General features: G+C 35.3%; 1 protein-coding gene across 1 annotated transcript; it reads right to left on the bottom strand.

The window, feature by feature from the left end:
• Positions 1–5,333: 5,333 nt before the first annotated feature.
• Positions 5,334–18,465, bottom strand: LOC105884814 (hyaluronidase PH-20-like). Its single transcript, XM_012789092.3, has 4 exons — positions 18,358–18,465; positions 15,296–16,450; positions 14,743–14,832; positions 5,334–10,443 (listed from the first exon to the last, which is right to left on the bottom strand). The coding sequence occupies exons 2-4, from the start codon at positions 16,244–16,246 to the stop codon at positions 9,934–9,936; spliced, it is 1,551 nt and encodes a 516-aa protein (XP_012644546.1). The 5' UTR covers positions 16,247–16,450; positions 18,358–18,465; the 3' UTR covers positions 5,334–9,933.
• Positions 18,466–24,926: the final 6,461 nt, after the last annotated feature.

Raw genomic sequence — 24,926 nt, 5'->3', positions numbered from 1 at the left:
TCTTTCGTCAGATTTCCAAAGTCTCCATGATGCCAAAAAGGTTAAGAAAAATAGCATGAAGATATGACTATCTTGAGGGAAGGGACATCTTTGTAACCTGCCTTCTCCCAACAGCATCTAGGAGAGTGACTGTATGTAATACTCAACGATCTTGGTCATGGTGGTCATGGTTTTCCCATTCGGTAAGAGATACTGACCATAAGAGACAAGGTTGGCTGAATAAACAGAAATATATGTGAATTATAATTTAAAAATGGAGTTCAAATATTTATTCCAAGAGAAGAAAGAAAGACCCTTTACTTAATACCTAGTGAATTGGAGAAGGAAGATCTGACTGAGAGAATGTAGAATAAAAATATTTTTCAGTGATCTCACAAAATGGTCTGGTAGAATATGTTTATTTACTTGTAGTGTAGTTCTATACTGGATTCATCAAAGTTTTTAATAATTAAAATGAACATAGTTAGGATACTGATATTTGTTTTTATCCACAGTTCCTGGCTCCTAACTCTCATAGCCATTATTATAGTAAACAGAATCTCTGTCTCTCTCTCTGACCTTCTCCTGCCCACTTTTCACCTGGCCAAGGCGAGCTATCATCTGAATATGGGCCGTAGGATCATCATTATAGAGCAGGCCCTGCCTCGTACTCTGGAGGGAGGAATGCTGCACAGAGAGGCCAAGAAGAATCTGAACAGACAGGCTTTGCTGGGTTTAGATCTTACCGATCTTACTCAATTACATTTCTACATAATTGTCGATCATTCCTATCCAATGACTCCTCCATTATGGCCCCAAGAAGACAGGGTTCCAGGCTTCTGGACAGCTGAACATGTGGAGGTTCCTGGAGGGTGATGTACCCAGGGAGGGCATGCAAGCTCCTCACCCCTTCCCCCATGCCTCACCCTATACATCTCTTCATCTGTATCCTGTGTAATATCCTTTATAATTAATCAGTAAATATGTTCCCCTGACTTCTGCGAGCCACTCCAGCAAATGAATCAAACTCAAAGAGGCAGTTGTCGGAAGCCCAACTTGAATGAAGCCAGTTGGTCAGAACGTCTGGAGGCTCAGACTTTTGACAGGGGTATGTGAAGGGTGGAGTGGTTTGGGGGACCAAGCTCTCACCCTGTGAGATATGACACTATCCCCAGATAGACAGTGTGAGAATTGAATTAGGGGACACCCAGCTGGTGTCCAATGCAGACCTCAATGCTCATTCGGTGGTGGGGAGAAACCCCACCACTTTTGCTTGCAGAAATCTGTTTCTATGTTGATGATGATTGTGTTCAGGGAGAGAATACACAAAAGCGCTTTGAATTTGTTTGTTTTTCCATACTCATAATATTTTTATGGGCTGAACTGTGTCCTCTAAAAAAATTCATGTTTAGCTTTTTTAAATCCCAGTAGCTTAGATCTAGTGACCTTATTTGGACACAGGATCTTTATAGAGGTAATTCAATTAAAATCAGGGCTTTAGGGTGGGCCCTAATCCAATATGACTGGTGTTCTTATAAGGGAAGGAAGGTTGGACACAGACAGAGACTTATGGAAAACACAAGACAGTCATCTACAAGCCAAGGAGAAAGGCTGAAACAGATTCTTCCTTGATGGCCCTCAGAAGGATACAATTCTGCCAACATCTTGATCTCAAACTTCCAGCCTCAAGAACTGTGAGAAAATTAGCTTTTGTTGTTTAGGCCACTCAGCCCGTGGTACTTTGTCACATTGTCCCTAGCAAACTAATACAGATATACAGAATAAATCCCAGGGGACCCCAGGTAAAGAGATTGAATCCAGGCTAAGGGACCCTAAAGGAAACACTAAGCTGTGCACAGAAGTAGATACGATTTATTAATCTTTATTACCACTGCCTAGGGAAAGGAGAATGCTCTTAGGAGCAGAAATAGATGGGCAGCTCTAGGGTTCTGAGTTTTAAGTACCTTCATCATATGTTAAAACTATTAGATATTGTTATGCTTCTGGTGAGGGATTCAAGATTCATGTGTCTATTTGTTTATTTTTTTATTTTTACATAAAGGAGTGTAGAAAAAAATACTTTTTAACAGATTTAAATCTCAACATTAACAGCAATGAAAGAGAAAAGCCTGGCCGGGCGCAGTGGCTCATGCCTGTAATCCTAGCACTCTGGAAGGCCAAGGCGGGCGGATTGCTCAAGATCAAGAGTTCGAAACCAGCCTGAAGAAGAGCAAGACCCCATCTCTACTATAAATAGAAATAAATTAATTGGCCAACTAATATTTATAGAAAAAAATTAACCAGGCATGGTGGCACATGCCTGTAGTCCCAGCTACTTGGGAGGCTGAGGCAGTAGGATTGCTTCAGCCCAGGAGTTGGAGGTTGCTGTGAGCTAGGCTGATGCCATGGCACTCACTCTGGCCTGGGCAACAGAGTGAGACTCTGTCTCAAAAAGAGAGAGAGAGAGAGAGAGAGAGAGAGAGAGAAGCCTATAAGAGCAGATGGAAAAGGAAATTCTAATCTTACTGGGCCACAGATGCAATGACTTTGCCGACCTGCTTCTCCTCCTGCCTCTTGCACTGAGCTTTCCTCTGCCCTCATCCCCACCCTCGGGTGTTCCCTGGCTTCTCACCCTTCACACACATGCACTTACAGGATTTCAAATGTCATCTAAATTGGCTTAGATTCACATTTTTCTTAAGACCTGAGCCTTCATTCTGGCCCTGCCCCCTATTTCCCAGTGAGTTACTTGGAGAAAGTTGGTCATACTGAGGTCTCAGTTTCTTCAGATAATAACAGTGTCACCATTACAGGGTACTATGGAGGTTAAGTGAGGAATTGTCTATAATCTCTTAGCATAGGCTTGACCCAAGGTATGTACTCAATAAATAAAAGCTAAACTACAAATAAGAACAACACAACAAACAAGGACATGGTGCTTGCTGTATACCAAGTACTGATCTAAAAGCCTTACATATGTCAACTCATTCGTTCTCACCATACATGACTAAACAAAGGCAGTGAGAAGTTATGTAACTTGCCCAGGCTCACCCAGCTGGTAAATGATGGGTCTAGAACCTCAATTCAGGTAGTCTGGCTCTAGAGACCATGTTAGCAAATTATTAGACATACTAGGTCTCTATTATCGATTGTTAAAGACACAGCTCTCATCTCTCCCCTGAGCTTCTAAATCATAGAGCTTTTCATTTTCTTTTAAAAAAACTGTCCAGATACCACACAGGCACCCCAAATGCAAAATGTTCAAAATAGAATCCCCTAAACCTGCTCTTCCACCTGTGCTCCTTTCTCAGGACTTGATGACATCTCCCTGGCAAGAAATCTGGTATCAGATTGGGTTCCTGGCTTTCTCTTGACCCTACCACATCCAATCAGCCAATTATTGATTTCTAATTCTTTTTTCTCCATCCCTACGACTTCCCTAATTCAAGACTTCTCTATGGCCTACATAATGGCACCAGCTTTCTGTTTTTTGTTTGTTTGTTTGGGGATTGTTTTTGCCTGCAGGCTCTAAGACCCAATTTCTCCACAATGCATTTCCCCTGAAGAATTAAAATACAAATCTGATCATTTCAATCCTTCTTAAAGGATTAACTGCCATTTCCTTAGCATCTCCCAGAAGACCCTTCCTATCTGACACTTGTCTACCTTTCCAGCCTCAACTCCCATCTCCCACCAAGTTCCACTTTGCCCTCACACTTCAGCAATCCCCAAAGGCTCTCACATTCTCTCCATCTCTCTCTCTCTCTCACACACACACACACACGCACGTGTGCACACATGCCATGCTGTTTCACAAATAGTATATTACAGTCTACATTTAAAAAAAAAATATTCAGGTCTCGGTGTCGTGGCTCACGCCTGTAATCCTAGCACTCTGGGAGGCCGAGGCAGGTGGATCGCTCAAGATCAAGAGTTGGAGACCAGCCTGAGCAAGAGTGAGACGCTGTCTGCTGTCTCCACTAAAAAATAGAAAGAAATTAGCTGGACAATTAAAAATATATATAAAAAATTAGCCATGCATGGTGGTACATGCCTGTAGTCCCAGCTACTCAGGAAGCTGAAGCAGGAGGATCACTTGAGCCCAGGAGTTTGAGGTTGCTGTGAGCTAAGCTGACACCATGGCACTCTAGCCATGGCACTCTAGCCCGAGACTCTGTCTCAAAAAAAAAAAAAAAAGAAAAGAAAAAGAAAAAGAAAAGAAAGAAATTCAGCATATCTACTAAGAATACATGAAACAAGTATAGGGAAAATGTGATTACTTAATTTCCTACCCCGCCATTTCCCTCACTGTGAAAATACTTAAAAAATTAAACTCTTTGCTTGTAGAAAAAACTCATTTTTAATGCTTTTTTTTATTTACTGTTTTTTTTTATTTCAGCATATTATGGGGGTACAAATGTTAAGGTTATGTATATTGCTATATTGCCCTTGCCCCCCGCTCCCATTTTAAAGTAGTTTATAAGTAAGAAAATTTTTAAAAATTATCTTTGAAAGACATAGAACTTCAAAATAATCACAAATCAGCAACATTATTCATATATTCTGTTTTTAACATTGTAGTGGCTGATTTTATTTATCTGAAACATAAACTTATTGAATTTCTTCTAGAGACATCATGTGACTAGCAAGTGACTAGTTACAATTTCTATTTGCTGAAACCAAAAGGCTTAAAGACCACAGAAATGTTATTGCTGAAGAAGCACAGGGACTTGACAACATTCCCTTACTGCCTCCTGCTGTTCTCAATGTGTAGTTTGTCATTTTGTGTCATAAATGATGCCCAGGAAATTTTAAGATGATGCAAACTTCTAATAATCTAAGCTTCCTCTTCCTTCAATTGCCAGTGTCTCCTTTAATCCATAAAATCCAATTTTAAAAGTATACTTAAAATTAACAGGTACTCCTTGATCACCTGTCCCCTATGGTCTAGCACTCAGAAAAATTCTTCATAGTGGACAGATACCCAAGGGGATGCTGTTCTGGAGCCTGGAGTGAAAACAAAGAAGAAGAACTAGTTCAAAGTTTCTTTATGTTACGTTGTTATTTCACCTCATACCCTCATAGGGGCAGTATTGTGTAAGAGTGGAATGCACAGGCTTGGGAGCCAAAGCCACCCACCCTGATCTTTTACTCAGCTCTAGGCCTTATTAGCTGTGTGACCCAGGGCAAGTCACTTAATCTAAGGTTTAGTTACCTCACCTGAAAAAAATTAAAAAAGAAAGAAAACTAAATGAGAATTTGAATGTGAAGCTCATAATTGTATAATAGAAGCTCTTATTTATGAAGAATTATAAAGTAGCACAATGTTTTAAACTTTTATTGACAATTCCAGCCAGACTAATTTTCAGCAACACATGGGAACAGAACATCACTAAAATTATTAGTTTCTTTAAGTTGACTTTCATCATTCAGGGACTAAGGTTTCTACAGGATACAAAACATATATTTATTTTTGCTCAATCCTCAAAAACATTTGTATACTACATATTACAGTCTCAGTGATTTTTTTCCACTTTTACAAAATGATAAGCACAGTATAAATATTAAATCCAGAAATTTATTTTACCTCCAGTATTTAAGTAAAACAGCTGAGAAAATAAAATCATTTGCAATTATTTATATCCTAAAAATTATATAATTGTCTATTGACCCAAACCCATCCTTGTCCCTACATCCGTTTAGGATTAGTAAATTGGGGTAGAAGAAATATATTTCAATAAAAAATTATATGTTCTAACTACTACTTTCAGGTGTATTATCAAATATATTCTGTATTGAAATTAGAAACCAAGTATGTAAAAAAAGTATTAGTACATGTTTAAAACTTTTATAGGGTCTAAATACAAATATAGCACATCAGTCATTAGACAACAACCTTGTCTAAAAGATGTATCCAGTAAAGATATAAAAAAGAAAAAAATTTCTAAAAAGAAAAAAAATACAATGACCCCCTGAGTTTATTAATTTTTTATGATAATTCATACATACATCTAATATAGTACATCAATAAAATAGAACATTGTGCTTGAGATAATTTGTATTTCTCAAATTAAGCATGTTACAAATACATTTTAATATCTATTTCTCAAATTAAAATATTAAGCCAATTTTATATTTCAAATGTAAACCTTAAATTATTTAATAGAGGGAAAATTTTGAAAAGTATATAAAGGCTTCAAATAAATAATCATTGCTATTTACTGAGTATCTACAATTCTTATAACAGGCACTGTACTAGCTGACTTTTATTTTTTCTAGTATTCTCAACAGTACACTTCTTTCTTTCTTTCTTTCTTTCTTTCTTTCTTTCTTTCTTTCTTTCTTTCTTTCTTCTTTCTTTCTTTTCTTTCTTTCTTTCTTTCTTTCTTTCTTTCTTTCTTTCTTTCTTTCTTTCTTTCTTTCTTTCTTTCTTTCTTTCTTTCTTTCTTTCTTTCTTTCTTTCTTTCTTTCTTTCTTTTTCTTCTTTCTTTCGTTTGAGACAGGGTCTCACTCTGTCACCCAGGCTAGAGTGCAGTGGCATCATCATAGCTCACTGCAACCTCAAACTCCCCAGCTCAAGTGATCCTCCTGTCTCAGCCTCTGGATTACCTGGGACTACAAGTGTATGCCACTATACTTGGCTAAGTTTTTGTAGAGTTTTCTAGTTTTTGTAGAGACGTGGTCTTGCTATGTTGCTCAGGCTGGGACCATCTATATTCTATAATTGAGGAAACAGAGAGGATAAATAACTTGGCCAAAGTCAACAGCTTACAAATTGCTAAACTGGGACTTGCTTGTTCTTTCCCCTGCATCCTATTGCCAAGGATCAGGCTTCCCATGAAAAACTAACAGTGCATGGACTTTAGAATTTTATTTAAATGATACTTCTTACAAAACAATTATTTGCCAAAATTTTATGAGACTCTCTGACTTTCTAAAAGCAATGAGATTCAGTGGATGGATGAATTTGTAATTTCTTTTCAGTCATGTACTTTAAATTATAATAACATCATGGTCAAATTCCATGTAAGAAATATATAGATAAAAAAATAAATGTTCTAAAGATGGTCTTTGGTTTTCTGTTTTCATATTATATTCTGTTGGTATCTGAAAATCCATATCTTAATTTTCAGAAATGGAAACAGTCTCAAAAAGTAGAATTTGAGTATAAATGAGAAAAAGTTTACCCTTTAAAAAAATGCTTAGCAGAAACAAAGATATCCATAACAAACTATGGAAAAAATGTCAACAAGTTAAAATAAGATGCCATTTTTACATTCATCTTATAGATGAATAACACCTGCAGAATTTGATAAACCTCAGGGTTGATGAGGAAAATGAGCTCTCAGATTCACTCTTAGTAGTACCATTAATTGGAAACATTTTTGAAGATAATTTTGTAATACCCATCTAAATTGAAATGTATATACTCTTCACATCAGTAATTCCATCTTATCCTGGCAAAGTGTGCCAAGATATATATTTACATGATACAAATTATATAAAATTTTTGATAGAGTAAAAGAATCCAAAAATGAAATGTCCATTATCAAGAAATTTCTTTTAAAATTGTTATTTACTGGTACCATGGAGTGTGATATAGTCAATACAAAGATGTACTGAAGTACACAGAGTAAGTTATAGAAAATTATAAACACCATAGAGGAATTTGTATTAAATATGTACATATACATTTGCTTCCATATTCCTAAGAAACTTCTGCAATTATATAGAAGAAACTGTAACCTAGTGCTATCACTGGTAGAGGGAGGAAGGAAGGGGTTTTTCAGTTTTCCATTTTGTATTATTTTACCCAGAATTGCAATGACTTTACAAGAATAAAAAAGCTTCACAACTCAAAATGGATTGAAGATTTAAATGTTAAGGTCTAAAACTATAAAAGTACTAGAAGAAAACATACGGAAACTCCTTCAGGACATTGGTCTAGGCAACTTCAGTTAGAATGGCTATTATCAAAAGGACAAAAAGTAATAAATTCTGGTGAGTATGCAGAGAAAAGGGAACTTTTATATACTGCTGGGGAAATGTGAATTAGTACCGCTATTATGGAAAACAATATGGAGATTTCTCAAAAAACTAAAAATAGAACTACTATAGGACCCAGAAATCTTACTGCTGAGTATTCACCCAAAGGAAAGTAAATGAATATATCAAAAAGATATCTCTACCCCTGTGATTATTGCAGCACTATTCACAATAGCCAAGATATGGAATCAATGTTAAGTGTCCATCAACAGATGTATGGATAAAGGAAATGTGTGTGTGTGTGTGTGCATATATATATACACACACACACACACAATTAAATACAATTATGCCATAAAAAAAGAATGAAATCCTGTCATTTCACAGCAACATGGAAAACCTAGAGGACATTATCTTAAGGGAAATGAGCCAGGCACAGAAAGATAAATACGGCCTGTTCTCTTTCACATATAAAAGCTAAAAAATTTAAGAAATGAACTTATTGAAGTAGAGAATAGAATGTAGTTATTAGGGGTTGGAAAGGATGAGGGATGGGGAGGAAAGAGGTTGGTTAATGGATACAAAATTATGCTGAGTGGGAGGAATAAGTTCTAGTGTTCTATAGTATTGTAGAGTGAATATAGTTATCAATAATTTATTGTATATGTTCAAAAAGCTAGAAAAGATGAATTTGAATGTTTCCAACACAAAGAAAAAATAAATGTTTAAGGTGACAGATACCCTAATTACCCTGATTTGATCATTACACATTGTACATGTATATCAAAATGACTCTGAACCCCATAAATATGTACAATTATTGCATAGCAACTAAAAATAAAAGTACAAGAAAGAATACAAAAGATTTTAAGCTAACATAAAAAACTATACAAGTGTTTTAATTTTTAAAAAATTATTGGAGTTAAAAATGTATAATAATAATTTGAATCATTTTTATTGCTTTTTGAAGCTCAATTCAGATATTAAACAAGCTAAAGTATAAAGAAATGATGTCTATAACAAATAAAATATTTTCCTTTTCCCTCACAGGAAATTCAATGCCTCAAAGAGTTTAAGATGTTAGTGACTTTGAGGATGTTGATACTTTGAGACGGGAGTCTGCCAATCTCCTCGTTTGCTGGCAAATTAATAACTCCTCTTTCCTTCTCCTCAAAAAAAAATATTTTAGTGACTTTAATTGTACCATAATCCAAGTATCTAGCCAACTGTGGATTTGGCATATCCCAAACTGGTTTGTGGCTTCATCTCTTGTTTCTAAAAGGAAGTCTGGAGGAAAAGGAGAAGGAATTGACAGTAACATTTGTACAAGTCAGATCAAGTAAGGCATTCAACTACAACCACTCTGCTCTTGGCTTTTACAGGGAGTTGAAGGCTAACTGTGTACGCAACACAAGTTCCTTTCAATCCTGTGCAAATTAAGAGTCCTCAGTAGAACTAGAGAATGTAAGGAATTCTAGTTCTTTTCCCTTAACTCTTCCCTCTTTTTGTTTTCTTCTCTCTCTCTCTCATAAGCAGATGAGAAAAGAGAAATATCCAGGTTCTCTAAATCTTATTGATGAGTTTTATTGATAGGTTTTCACTTTCAAGTTCTTAATCACTCCATGTCAAATTGTAATTTCATCAAAATGTCAATACTGTGCAAATGATTGTGCTGAAACAATCGTGGCATTTTTACAAGTGGAACAGATAATATGAGTTTGTGAGCTCTGAGCTATAGAATACTGATAGGCAAACTGTTGAGTCCTGGAATACAAATTGAATTCATGGTTGAGAATTCCTACAAGATTGCAGTGTTTGTCAAGGTCAAAGGAAACCACTATTCATTAGGTATAGAAAGAACTTTCCAAAAAGGACGTTTCAGTGAGGCATGTTGTTTTCAGACATTTAGTTGGTCTAAAAAGCATGCTTTAAAATGGACATATTGTTCATTTTAGCTAAAATGTACAACTACAAATTCACTATAGAAGAGCTCATGGTGAGAAACAAAATATTAACAAAGAAAACTATGGCAGATGGTGTGGAGGATGAGACAGTATGGGGAGTGGAAGAAGGTTTTTCATTCCAGCTGGAAGGCTGACCACTGAGTTCTGAGTTTGGAATGGCATCTATACAAATGTTTTCAGCAACACACACATCAATAGCATTAATGTCTTTTATATCATCTCTCTCCTTACAACCCAAGGTAGAATAACAGCTACAACGAAATTTTTCAGAAAATTGCTGCAGGTCTTCAAGTGCAGGTTTTCCAAGTACTGTGTACTCTCTACCTTTCCCAATTTGAATAGCAAAATGCGCTGGGTTCAGGTGAAGATAGTCACTTGAATTCCAGTTTTTCCTTGTACATACACCTTGCTCCTGGCAAAGCACTTGGCTACACATTTTGGCTGCTAGGGTGAGATTGAGTATGTAAGGATTCAGTGTAGTCTTCATGTAATTGTCCAGGTTCAAGCAAGATTTCTATAAAATAAAACAGAATACAGCCAAGAACAAGTTAGTTCATATGTGAATTAATTCACTGAAATAAGCAATTTTTAAGGAAGAACAAAAAAAGATACAGAAAGAGGTAGGGAATATTTTTCCTTAATAAGCAAGATTCTTCCAACTATTTTTTGTAACATTTGTCATTAAGTTTCCCAGCTGTTTCAAGCTACTAAATAATTGACCAGTTGAAGCTTCACATACTATAGCCTTGTTCTTCCTTAATAATGCATAAACTAATTGAGATAGAAGGCTATAGCTGTTCTGTGGTCAATTTGCTTTAATTGATTCCCAGTTCAATTAGTGACTACCTGTAAGAAATTGGGAATCTCTCAAGCTTTTGAAATCTTACTTTCTTAACAGCATGACTTGGGAAAATTACTTAACCTATATGCTTCAGCTTCATGATCTGTAAAATATTAAAATAATATTAAAATAATATTTAATAATATTTAATATAAAAATAATATTTAATAATATTTAATTTAATATGACGCCTACCTCATAGAGTTGTTGTGAAGATGAAAACGTATTATATATACACAAGTGTTTAACACAGGGCCTAGCATGTCTTTGGTTGACCCTCAATAAGTTATAAATAATGTAATAAGCATCACATTTGTCAGACAAGTTTAAACAGCATTGAAAAGATTTACTAATTTCTAAATTGCAGGCTCAAAACAACTAAACAGGGGTTTAACTGAGTACACTTTATATTAAATGTTATGTATAGTCAAGTTATGGGTAGATAATGAAAACTCTTTTACAAATTTGGCAGAGTGATTAACTGAAATGATTCATCTTGAGACTGGTATGTACTTAAACTTGGGCACTGTTGTTCTAAAGACAATAAAGATAGTCCTTTTTCCTGACTGACAGTTTCCACTGAGTGAGCTGAGTCAGCAGACAAAAGGAAATGGTGATTGTAGGTCGACAGGTAAGTCAAGAAATCTTGACAGCTTCTACTTAAATCTATTTCCTGTTACCTTCCTGGAGATGATGTCATCTACTGCTGGCAGAGTAATTGCTTCCCAAAGATGTCACACCCTAATCCCCTGGAATCTGGGACTATGTTATATTACATGGCAAAAGGAACTTTGTAGATGTGATTAAGGCTATGGATCTTAAGAAGGGGAGATTACCCTGAATTATCTGGATGTGCTCAACCTAATTACTTGAGTCTAAACATGTAGAAATTTATCAAGCTGAGTTAGAAAGATTAGATGGAAGGAGAAGGATAGATTCAAAGTGTAAGAGGGACTCAATTCACCATTGCTAACTTTGAAAAGACAAGAAGAGGGCCATGAGCTACGGAATGGACCAGCCTCTAGAAGCTGGGAATGGTCTCTAACCAACAGCCAGCCAGATAATGGAGATCTCATTGTTCCAACCACAAGGAAGTGAATCTGCCAACAACCCAAGTGACCCAATTAGGATCCTCCCCTAGAAAGAAATGCAACCCTCCTGACACCTTGATTTTAGCCCATTAAGAACCACACTGAATTTTTGACCTACTGAACTATAATACATTTCTGTTTTATTAAGTCATTAAGCTTTTTGTAATTTTTATGGAAGCAATAGAAAATTAATATACCAGCCATCTTCTTAACTCTCTAATGGCTTTGCATGATGTTAAAATAAAATCCAACTTCTCCTCTTGACTTGTACACAGCCTGACATGTTGTAACCCTTCTTTCCTCTTGTACAACCTTCAGACACCCACTCTACCATAGACATAGGAGTTATTTCACTAGCATGGCATGTAGGATAGGAGAAGGATAGATTCAAAGTGTAAGAGGGACTCTTACATAAATTTCTACATGTTTAGATAATTTCTACATGTTTAGATAAATTTCTACATGTTTAGACTCAAGTAATTGCAAACTGCACTTACTCTTCTCTCTGCTTGGAAAGCTCTTTCCTCTAATTTTTAACATGGTTGACTCCATCTTGTCATTCAGATGGCAGCTTTAATTAGATAATGCCTTTCCCAGAAACCTTTCTGGTTGATTTTCTCACATCTCTCTATTTTAACTCTCTGTATAGCACTTATCAAACCAAATATTTTTCTTGTTTGTGTATTGTATTTCAAACACTCATAAACCTCAAGGTACATGAATTACTTGTTATGTTTCTTCTGATTTGTTGACAACTGGAGAAACCAGTAATTGAAGGTTTACTTGCAGTTACTGAAACTGACCTTAAACAAGTGTAAGTAAACCATTTCTTTTCCTTTCATTTTACTAAATCTAGTGGTGTGATGGAGCCAGCTCTACTGTTTCTGCTTGTTAAATACCATGTTCAGATAACATTGCAGTTGCTTCCTCAACTCCACAGAGACAAGGGTTCGGCAAAAAGAGGAGTAAAGGGATAAGAATAATTTTAGAATCATTAGCCTACGCAGCAGTAGTCTATAAAAAGATCCCAAAACTGGCTTTCTAACAGATAAGGCCTGGTTTATGTCAGATATATATATATATATATATATCTTCATGGTGTAAATACTCCTACCATGGCCAATTTCAAGTTACTAATCTGACATTACTGAATGCAGAATTGGGAATCAAGTATATCACCATTACACAATATGGCAGTATGGCGTAGAGTAGCACATCATTACATAGTATTTTCACTTATATAGATATAGTAGATGTAAATAATTTCAAGAGATGAATAACAGTAAAATGAAGTAAAATAAACAATATAGTGAGAATTTATTACCTTTGTTTTTAACATAATTCATTTTAATATAAATCTTTGAAAATTAATATTTAATAATGGCTGTATTTAACAACTGTCTCACAAAATTCCCAAATATTTAACAAGCAGAAACAGTAGAGCTGGCTCCATCACACCACTAGATTTAGTAAAATGAAAGGAAAAGAAATGGTTTACTTACACTTGTTTAAGGTCAGTTTCAGTAACTGCAAGTAAACCTTCAATTACTGGTTTCTCCAGTTGTCAACAAATCAGAAGAAACATAACAAGTAATTCATGACTCTATAGGGGACAATTCTGAGACAGTGCCATGAAGTAGAAAATAGTCATGTTAAAGTTAAAGGGCTGTCCCTGGTATAAATAATACTAAAGATGATTCAGGAGGCATGGTAGTAGAATGTAAATCTAAGATTAAAATGCCATTAAAAATCAGTGTCACACCTAAATAGTAAATGTTATCCTACTCATTGAGGAATGCATGATTCATTGTTCCTCCCACTAAAGGTGGAGTTCTCGATGGGGGAGTTTGTTTTTTTCTTTTTTTTTATTATTTAATTTTTTTAATGGAGTTCCCAGTTACATTAAAAACAAAAGGAAAAAATTTGTATGGAGAATTCATATATATTTATAAAATGTTAAATAATAGGACCCTTGAGAAAGGAGTTTGTGGGTTTGGGAAAACACCTAACAAAAATTAGGAATATACTTAAGAGAATTACAATTTTAAAATAACTTACTGACATATACAAGATTTTACCGAGGGACATATACCTTTCTCTGAACTTCTATTTTCTGTTATTTATTTTTATTGGAGATCAAACTAGAGACCATAGAATTATTCAAAATAGAGAGAAGGGCTCAGATTACCTTGAAAGAATTTCACAAATGTAACTGCCGTTAAATATTTTTAAATAAAGTAAGAACGTGCTATTCTATCTGAAGGACAAGAGATGAATATGACCCTTCTCATAAGGTTTCTTGGGGTCCTAGAATTTAAAGTCTGTTCTCTACAGATCCTACAATAGGACCCCTGGGCCATGAGCTCCATTTGACATGTCCCCTGGCACGTTCATTACTATTTCCACATCCATCAGATAAGGAAAAGTTCAGCTTCAATTCGCAATGACCATATGACAGCTTTCCTCTCATATTGAATCAAGAGGACTGAAGAGGTGGGGGATAAAGACCTGATATGGAGAATTAAAGAGGAATGAAAATAAAGGCAGAGAGAGACCTATCTTCTTAAACCAAATACCATGTCAGAAAACAGAGGATAGTCTTGTTTTTGCAACTTAATAGCCAGGTAGCTTAGACAAATTCAATTAACCTCACTGAATTTCTGCTTCATCACTGGAAAACAGGTATAATATTTTCTGCCTTACCTCAACCACACAAACACAAGATATTTTAATTCAGCCAGTATTAACTGAGCGAGCGCTTACTGTTACAAAGGTGTTACATAGGCATAGTAGTACTTATCTCTCTTATTCAATACCAAACAATCCCGAAAAATATTAAAGAGAGAAATATTTTCATCTATTTCCTACCAATTCAACTTACCACACTCCGCATTATACTTAGGCTATCCCATATTACAATTCCAGAGGCACCCAGAGCCACACTTTCACCAAGTGTATTCACAAGGTCTTCCTGGCAAATGTGATAGAAAAAGTTAGCAGGCATAAAATGAAAGTGTTATATATAGGACAGTAACAAAACAAAAGTTAAGCATGCTAACCCAACAATAATAATTTAAATATTTCTCCACCATTTTTTCTATCTTTTACACAGCCATTTTGTCTCCCTACAAAAAAAAAATAGAAACTACTATTATTTTAATTACTTCTATTGATAAGGGAGCAGAAAGAAAAAAAGAAACTGAGTAAATACATTGTCTATATTACCTAATTCTCCATACTTACTAAAAAATCATAAGTAACATAGAAATTAAACATATTCCTATTTTGCATTCATACAATAATGTAGAACTACTTGTGCACATTCCTAAGTGATATTAAAGGCTAAATTTCACTCCCTTCAAAAATAACATTAAATCCCACTAAACACTTTTTGTTGACAGCATTTCATAGCCCTTATACCTTGATTTACTTACCTCAGAAAGGTATTTCAAAGCTTGATCAGTAAAAACTAGGCGGGCATATACAAAAACTGGAAGTGGCCTTTCAACATCAGGTACTTTGGAAATCCTAATGGCCTCATGAACTCGATTACGAACATAGAGCAAACTTTTTCGAGGAGATATGCTGCTGTTCAAATAAATGGATGGGAAAAGGGCAGTGCTTTCCTTCCATAACCAGTCAAGAGCATCATTTCTTTTCTTTTCAATATCAAAGCAACTTCCATTAAAATTGGGTTCTCTATGATTATGGTTGTAACAATCAGGAAAAAGATAATAACCCCATACATGATTTGGCTGAAGTAATTTCCCCAATTTTAAAGTCTCTTGCATGAAACTCTTTGCTGCATTTTCAAAATCAGCCTTGGCTATCTTGGTAGCCTCTGTGACATTAAGTTGTATATTCTGTTGCTGGACCAACTCAATAGACTGATTCCTATAAACATCTTTAGGTTTCCAGTTTCTTTCCCAAGTGGGCCTCCATTCTTCCCAGTCAATGACAGCCAAGCCCACATTGTCCGTTGGCATGTAATAAAGAATGTCTTTCTTAGCTTTGTCCAGATGGTCTTTTAAGGACCCCTTCTGGGGGATTCCTCCGTTCAAACTTGTGCCTTTCCCATTTATATAAGGATAGTAGCCAAGTCTATCAGTATAAAATATTGTAACGCCTTGCCCTGTTATGTTTTTCCGAGGGCTTCCCACTAAAGAGAAGAGGCTCAGATCTAGTGGCTCACCAAAACTTCCAACACAAAGTTCAGTTGGGGCATTCCAGGCCCAGAGGAAAGGCACATTTGGGATAAGAGGGGGTGCTCTGAAATCCAGAGCCAAGCAACATGGAATCAAAAGGAAGGTGAACACTGCCTGGGATGCTCCACTGAACTCCACAAAGCTCCCACAAAAGATGCGCTTGAACCTTAGCACTCCCATTGCAGAGAATAATGACTGAAAAACACTTATTTCTTCCTACACAGTTTGGTTTACCCAACAGTTGATGGAAGATAGGAGCACAGATGAAAAAAAGTGGAAAGAAGCCACTTTGATAAATAAAGAGGTATATGATTATATTACATTTAAATATTGTTCTTCTTGTTTCACATTTCAGGAATGTTTTGCAAGTTGCATCATCTATAACTGAAAAAAATATATAATATATCATTATGCTACATTTCACAATAAAGATTATAAGCTTTACCAAGTTCTCAACTTTTAAGTGCAAAGAGTTTAATTCAATTTTAAAAGATGGGAGACCTACTCCTGTGTTTGAATCAATAAAATTATTTCCCCTTATGTTTGTTATATGTTCTATAATGGTTAATATTTGTCTTATCTTTCAAAATCATTACTGAGCCTACAGAGAGACAAAGGTAGCTATTTTTCCTTTTGCCTTCCCAGGTGTGCAGAGTGCTATACCAAGCAATGCCTCAGCAAAAGCCCATTGAATGAAAATACAATCAAAGTTGGACCTCTTTTTCTTGGTTATTGCAAAACCAATTTATAGTGGTCTGCCAAATATTGAAAACAACCTGTCATAGAATTGAAAATTTTCATATTTCTTTTTTTTTTTTTTGAAAGGGGTAGTAAGAGAAAAGGAAAAGTCACTTCTGCCAAAGGTAATAAACCAAAAGTTTCCTTGAACTTATTAAATCAATGAAAAACTCCTACCAAACAAGTTTAAGTGCTCTTTGGAACACTGCTCAATCAAGTCTTACAGTAATGTACTCTCATGTTTGAAGTTAATAAAACAGTTTACTACTTCATATCTTCTATTAAAAGGATTGGTTCCAGCGTAGCTTAAGAAAAGTAATATATGGATTTTGGTCTTTTTATAGTGTTTGTTAAGTGAGATTGTGTTGTCATTCTGATTGTTACAAAGTGAAGTGTTATACACTTTCACTGCATGGTACCACTTTTGTGGTAAAATAAAATGGTCTGAGCCAATGAAAAATTAAACTATGTATTATTCATCATTTGATATTTGCAAAAATTGCCTACAAGAAGATATATTTAAATGTTCTGTGATTCTAAAAGGAAACTAGAACCTTTCTTTTTAATTAGATTAGTAGTATACTGCTATATGAGGGTACAACAAGAAATACACCATTCTTCCCAGGAACATGTGTCTTTACTGTAGAAAATTATCCATTCACTCCCATCACTGAAAAATATATTACTCTAATAAGAACACCAAAGTCAGAATAAAATAAAATCTTAAGAACTATTACAGTAATATGTTTTAAAAATAATGAGTTTTTCACCTCATATTTAGAACATGTAAAGTAGCTAAAGATTTTCATAGTTTAAACCCTTAGAAACTTCTTTACTTAGGACCTAGAAAATCTTCACCTGAAGTAACATTTGGGGAAAAAACTAATTCCTTTTACCTGAAGTAACATTTGGGGGAAAAACTAATTCCTTTTAACTACCAACACCAATGCCTGAATGGCAGAAAAGGGAGCAGGAAATGGAATACAGGATTAGCTTTTCTTACGTGTCAGGGAAAGAGTTGGCTAAGCTCATTGAAATTAACTTTCAAATCTATTTCGTCATAATCATTTTATTTTTTTAAAAAAATGGGGTGAGTGAGACTATTGAGAATATCTTTACCCACAGAAATCTTCAAAAAAGAAGGGACACTTCTATTCTTGAAAATTTATTCAGTGAAATATCTCTTTTTTTAGTATTAATCCAAGACAAAGCCTTGGGGCACAAAATTGGCACAAAATTGGGGACAGACCTAGAAGTTAGAAACCAAAATAGCATCTTTGTATTATTTAAAATATCTAATACAGAACCTTGCCTATTTAAACAGAGAACCTAATAGAGAATCCCATTTATCTGGAAAATCTTAACTGATTTAGCCCCAGATTATTAACACCCAACCTTCTCTCTCTACTAGCATTCCTAAGGTCTATACTCAATTTATACTTATGAAAGTTGCCTCTTTAAGTGTCTTCCTGGTCCACTGTGTGGATAATTGCTTCTTAAAGCACTGCTGCTAAGTCTTTAATATCCCCCCAGTCTCCAACAATGGTACTTACCTACAAGCCTACTTTCAAAGTCCAACTACACAACCTGTCTTCAGTAGTATTAAGATAAGATGTGGCCTGGGCTCAATATCTTCCTAGAGCATTGGCTGGCCAATTAGCATACCTTTAAAAAAAAATAAAGATCATTTTCTTTCAAGATAGACTTAGAAGCTTAAAATATGAATACATCTAAAATCCTATTTTAATTAAACTTTTGGCTGGAAGCAGTGTCTCATGCCTATAATCCCAGCACTTTGGGAGGTTGAGGCAGGAGGATCACCTGAGGCCAAGAGTTTGAGACCAGCCTGGGCAACACAGTAAGATTGCTGTCCCTACAAAAAAATTTTAATAAACCCAGCTGGGTGTGGTGGTGTGCACCTGTAGTCTCAACTGCTTGGAAGGCTGAGGCAGGAGAATTGCTTGAGCCCAGCAGTATGACGTTGCAGTGAGTTTTGATGACACCACAGCATTCTAGCCCAGGTAATGAAGCGAAACCCCATATCAAAAGAAAAAAAAGGCAACTTTAATACCCAATGCATAAGATATGCTTCAATACAGTATTTCACCCTGAGAGAATTTATGCAGATATCAGAACTAGTTATAAAGCAATTGAAGCAACATGTAAAGATGTTTCCCTAAAATATTAAGTGAAATAAAGTAAAAAAAATACACACTATAAGTTGAGGTATACCAAAACATGTAAGTACATACTTAGGGAACTGAAAAATATTCAGAAATATGAAAGAATATTTGTATTTTCTGAGCCTCCATTATATATTATTAATCTTCTAATTTTCTTTTATCCAACTATTATACCATTTCTCAAATAAAAATGGGAGCAAAATAAAATTTAATGTTAGAACTTAGTTTGCCAGAACAGATTTGAAGTTCAGCTTCTCTTCATCAGGGAAAGGAAAAGAACTATAGACCTTCCTATACTCTATTTACCAGGATGCTTGTACAAAGGGTTCTTATTTTATATTTTGAAAGAGGAGTTGATGATTGGACTTTCTTCAAATTAAATTGTATTTTGTATATTTAAGGTATATAACATGATGTTATGGGAAAACTGGGATTTTTGAGGTAAAATCATAATGAACAGACATAGAAATCAGTCAAGAGACTGTCTTCAGAATATACCTTTTGTTGTTCCCATTTTCTTTGAGTCTATGTATATATTATCTGCATGGAATTAAGAACTGAATTTAGGGCTGGGCATGGTGGCTCATGCCTGTAATCCTAGCACTCTGGGAGTCCAAGGCAAGAGGATCCCTCAAAAATACAAAAATTAGTCAGGTGTGGTAGTTCATGCCTGTAGTCCCAGTTACTTGGAAGGCTGAAGCAAGAGGATCAATTGAGACCAGAAATTTGAGGTTGCAGTGAGCTACTGAGCTGTGATGATGTCACTGCACTCTAGCCAGGGGCAACAGAGTAAGACATCTTCTAAAAAGGAAAGAAGGAAAGGAGAGGCTAGGAGAGGCCTGGTGAGGCCAGGCGAGGGGAGGGGAGAGGAGGGGAGGGGAGGGGAGGGGAGGGGAGGGGAGGGGAGGGGAGGAAAGAAAGAAAACTGAATTTAGATACAATCCTTATACCATTACAATTATTTCAGATATTGAATGTAAATTATTATAAACATGAAGGTAGAAATTCAGAAATATGGACAAGTACTGATAAAGGCAAGATTATAGCTTTGGTGAAAGCAGATCACAACATTATTGAAGGGGGAGGGGTGAAGGAGAGAGTCCAAAGGTTTCAGTCTTCACGAGGCACCTCCCCAGTCTCTGTTTCCCTACAGTCCTCAGAACAACTAACACTATCTAGGCATTGTTGCAATAATGCACAAATAGCTTCTAGCCTCAGGAAGCCTAAGAATACTGAAGGTAATTTTAATATATCTAAATTACTTCCATAAATAGTCGGAATCATTCTTTAAAATGAAAAATAAAAAGCAAAATTCCACATGAGCAGCAGGCCGCAAGTTTACTGCCCTTGTATCCTAATCACATTTGGTAGAGTGTGTAACATTTCCAAGGTACTAGGTTCATAAATTCACCCCAAAGACTGATTTATGCCTCCAGTTATAAGTTACAGTGAATCCAAGCTAAGGATTTTACACAAACTTTTAAGAGACCAGCATAATATCCCCCAAAGCAAGAAACTAAGTATTTTTTCTCTTAAAGCAAAAATTTACAGATTTTTAGGAAAGAAAGGAGCCTTTGAGCAATATTTCTAGATTTCTTCTTAAATTGTGGTATTTTATAAATAATTTGGCCAAATATGATAAACGGGATTTGACAAGAGAAGTTAATCTCATTTTAGGTGACATTCCATTAACTCCTTTTTCCTTCCTCTTTTCTTTTATTATTATCATAATCACTCTTTTCCCTTGCTTCCTTCCAGCTTCATTTTAACTTTCTCAGTGTTGCCCCAGATATGTTTTGAACTAGCTGGAGATTCTCAAGGCTGAAGGAATTGCTCAAATATCTGGCCTATTACAAAATTTCTTATCCTTTTTCACAAAGCAATACCTGAATTTCCCTACTAGGCTATAAAGTAGGAGGGAAAAAACCCAACTTACTTTTGATGCAAAAATTGAAAAGTTTTCCTGTAAGATATCAGTAGGTCAGAAGTTGCTTCAATCTATAGCTCTGCAGTATTTAATCTATTGAGTGAGAAAAAGGAGCCCTTTTCCCAGTCGATTAAAGAAAGAATTAATCTTTTAAGAAGTTACTGTGTGATGGGGTAGGGAAACCTGTGTGTGTGTGTGTGTGTGTGTGTGTGTGTGTGTGTATGTGTGTAGGTGTGCATGCGTGTACACTTATGTGTGTGTGTGTTTGGTATTTTAATCCCAGCAAATTCAAGTCCCATGGCAGAGAAAATTAGCATAAGAACAGTATAAATTTTTTTATTATCATTTGAAATGAGTTTAAGAGCCCAATGGTAAAACAAGCCCTCATTGCAATTACTTTGATTTTTAAGCATTTTGTTAAATTGTCAGATTTCTGCAGTGTAATACAGATGAAGAACAAATGTTAAGGCACTGTCTTCTAGAAAGTACATTTACTGTAAAAATATAAGTAATTTCTTCTTATAAAATTAATAAAATAAATTAGAATTAATGTTTTCAAAATGATAAAGAAGGATGTATTTAATATTTGTTATTATAGGAAAATACTAATTTTCTGAATTCTGCTCCTTTTCTTTAAAGTGGGAAGGGAGAGGGGAAAGGAGAAAAAGAAGAGTGAAATACATAATGAAATGAAATCCTTCAAGAGTGTTCTCAAAATCAAATTTTATTTAATTGCAGTGGTGGAACATACAAATGTAATTCATAATTGCCCAATTTATACAGTAAATTTATCTTCTTGTTTCATGATATAATTAGGGAATAATATATCTAAGAACTGAGAAAACCACAGTCTGATTAAACTCAAATTCTAAATATTGAATACTTAAGCAAATTGATGTGTTGTAAAAAATATTAAAACCTCAACTGTTAAAGATGCATACATAGTCAAAATAAGAAAGTAATTCATTTTAATTTTGGAAGATAATTCTTTTGGGGAAAAGTGTGAATAACATTCTATGTCCAAAATATCTTCACAGGCCTCAGAGTTTATTAAGGAATGTATATCATATACCTTTACTTGTAGAATTAGGATATTGTTCCACTTTCAGAGCCATTCAATTGGTAGTCAACAGATAACATGCTAAATCAGTTATTTACTTAATTGAATGAACTTGTACTTTGAATTTCAGTAAACAAAATTATAGTCAATGATGACACTTCGAAATGAATATGTTCAAACAAAAACTGGAGCTATTTTACCAATCACAAGCCACAGACTTGTCAAAAGAAATCCAGGACTGAACAATAATTAAAGCAGTAAAAAGAAATTTTATTCAGAAAAACTATTGCAATAGGTTAAACAAAACCTCAGTGTATATTATAACTGGGTTCAATTCCAAATACAGCAAGGAAAAATGGGAATTTATACCCAAAAAGCAGGGCGTGGAGTCAGAGGATAGAAAATTACTAAGAGGAAACATCAGGGATAAGGGAGATTCTGGCTAAACTGACCTAACAATATTCTTGCTGGCAGCTGGCTAGGGTGATCAGACATCACTTGGGGGATGATGGAGGAAGAAGAACCTCTAAGAATGACATGATATGGAGGATGGGAGATTCTTGCTACAGCTAGACGCTAAAAGGAAGCAGGGTTTGAGATAACCAAAACAGAATGCACAGATGAGCCTGATTAGAGTTTGGTCAAGGGGAGAATGTTTGTCAGTTTCCCCCCTTGTACATGCTAAGTGAGTTACTTAATTAAGTAAATGAAGTTGATGTACTCTGAATTTCAGTAAATTCAAAATTATGGACAATTACGACACTTTAAAACCAAGATATTCAAACAAAAAGTGAAGCACATCATCCAGAACTTGTAAAGCTCAAGCATTATTCAGATCCAAGCATTATTCAGATTGGATCTTCTGATCCAAATCAGAAGACAAGTATGTTTTCTATAGCTAAGTATGAGGCTGACACTCAGATATGACTGAAGCTAGGTAATTGAATAAAGACTTGAACAGCCTCTAAATGCAATGTGCTAATTAAAAACACAATAGCTCTGCTAGGGATGCTCTCTGCAATGCCACTTCTCAAATACAATGCTAAGCTCTGTGATACGTGACTTTCAGTCAATCCAACATCCCACCATCATAAACCTAGGACCAAATTCTAATTCTTCTATGATTAAAGTGGCTCAGCTGCCTGTACTAATGAGCAAAAGGGCTCAGTATCAAGTCAAGTCAAAATTTAAGAATAATAAAGAATACTTATGGTGCAACTGGTACATTGTATAATGAAGTTCACAAAATTATAATAGCCATAGCATGGGCTATGAGTCCACAATAAGCCTTCTATAAGCAATAACCAGTGTTTCTCTTTCCTTGAGCAGTAAGACTTTTGTTTCTTATTTCTCTGATTTTCCCAAGTCATAGTTACTAAATCTTCCACATATGGCAATACATTAAAGATCCAAATCAGTACTCTAGTCAAACACATAGAGAAAATACTTATCTGTTAATAAATTTCCTTTGTCCAAAGGTAATGGGGACACAATCTCATCAAATGTAACTGAGCACATTAACCAATGCTGAAGATAAATACCATTAAAGAAAAACATATGATGTCACCTTCAAAAGATAATACAGTAAATATTTTTCCTTCTATCTATATAACATATTTGGAGCCTATAAAGATACCAGGCCTGGAGCATTTAGGATGTAGACTGAATTTTTCCCTAGGAAAGATGATAGGTTCAATAATCTTGTCAGAGTTTAAGTGATTTATTACTTATCTTCTTTAAAAAGCCATGTCCTCCCGTCTACCTTAGGTATGCACATTTTTATTTCTCTACACTTGTTCACACACACACACACAAAAGCACATTTTGTACAGTCAGGCTTAGTGGTGCATCCCTGTAGTCTCAGCTACTTTGGAGACAGAGGCAGGAAAAACACTTGAGCTCAGGAGTTTGAGGCTGTAGTGTGCTGATATCCTGCCTGTGAACAGCCACTGCACTCTAGGCTGGGCAACTTGGCTAGACCCTGTCTCTTTAAAAAAACAAACAAACAAAAAAAACAAGAATGTGCATTTTGTGAAAGAAAAACTATAACTGAAGTCTGAAGCAATCAAATGTCTTCCCAGCACTAAACACTACTATGCTCTCTAGCTAGTGGTGTGATAAAGTACAAAATTACAATATACTTGTGCCACAAAGCAGCAATCAAAACACTTATTATATTATACAAAGCCAGGACATTGCGAAAATAATTGCCCTGTACTTCAAAGAAAGGAAGGCTTAAAGAATCTCCCTAAACTCCAATATCCTCAGGGGGTCCATTTTCTCCTTTCTGGGGAAGTAGGGGGAGGATCCTCTATTTTTAAAAATAGAGGATCAGAAACTAGATTTCTTAGTTGACACTGATGTGACTTTCTCTACCACTGGCTCAAAGGATTTATCTCCACCTATCACCTCTAATTAAACAAGCTGTTGGAATTTCTGGACAACCTACTTCATTGCCCACATCTCAGGTCACTCCAATATTTGCAGGCTGTCTTAATATACATCATGCCTTTCTAGCTTCTGACTCCTCAAACCTTTTAGGCAGAGATTTATTATATAAATTTAATGCCATCATACAGTGTAATGATAAATATGTTCTTATTTTCCTACATTCAGACAAAACCTAAAACTTCCTGCTTTTTCTAAGAGAAACCCATCTCCATTTGAAATCCTCTGAAGAGGATGAAATCTTAAAAGATACCCCAATTACTTTCTGGGCCTCACATATAAATGACTCAGTTGGACTGCTATTGAGTACAGAGCCTGTGGGCATTGCCTGGAAAAGTTATAAACCTTTCCTATGAGTAGCCTAATACTTTTTTGTTCAAGATGCAAAACAAGGAACTGAACCTATAACAGACTGTTTTGTATAGCAGAGTATGTTTATCTTTATTCCCTCATTAAAAGGGAAATTTGATTCAGAGGAGAATCAAATCCATAGATCTATATAGG

Source organism: Microcebus murinus, chromosome 9 (assembly GCF_040939455.1).
Source record: "Microcebus murinus isolate Inina chromosome 9, M.murinus_Inina_mat1.0, whole genome shotgun sequence".
In the NCBI taxonomy this organism is placed as follows: Eukaryota; Metazoa; Chordata; class Mammalia; order Primates; family Cheirogaleidae; genus Microcebus; species Microcebus murinus.
Note: the sequence above shows the minus strand (reverse complement) of the source record. Positions and strands in the feature narration are given on the sequence as shown.

Coding starts and splice junctions, on each gene's coding strand:
- LOC105884814 (XM_012789092.3), bottom strand. CDS start 16,246: ATGGGAGTGCTAAGGTTCAAGCGCATCTTTTGTGGGAGCTTTGTGGAG. Junction 14,833..15,295: donor CTTTGAAATACCTTTCTGAG/GTAAGTAAATCA, acceptor CACATTTGCCAG/GAAGACCTTGTGAATACACT. Junction 10,444..14,742: donor TAAGTATAATGCGGAGTGTG/GTAAGTTGAATT, acceptor TTTATTTTATAG/AAATCTTGCTTGAACCTGGA.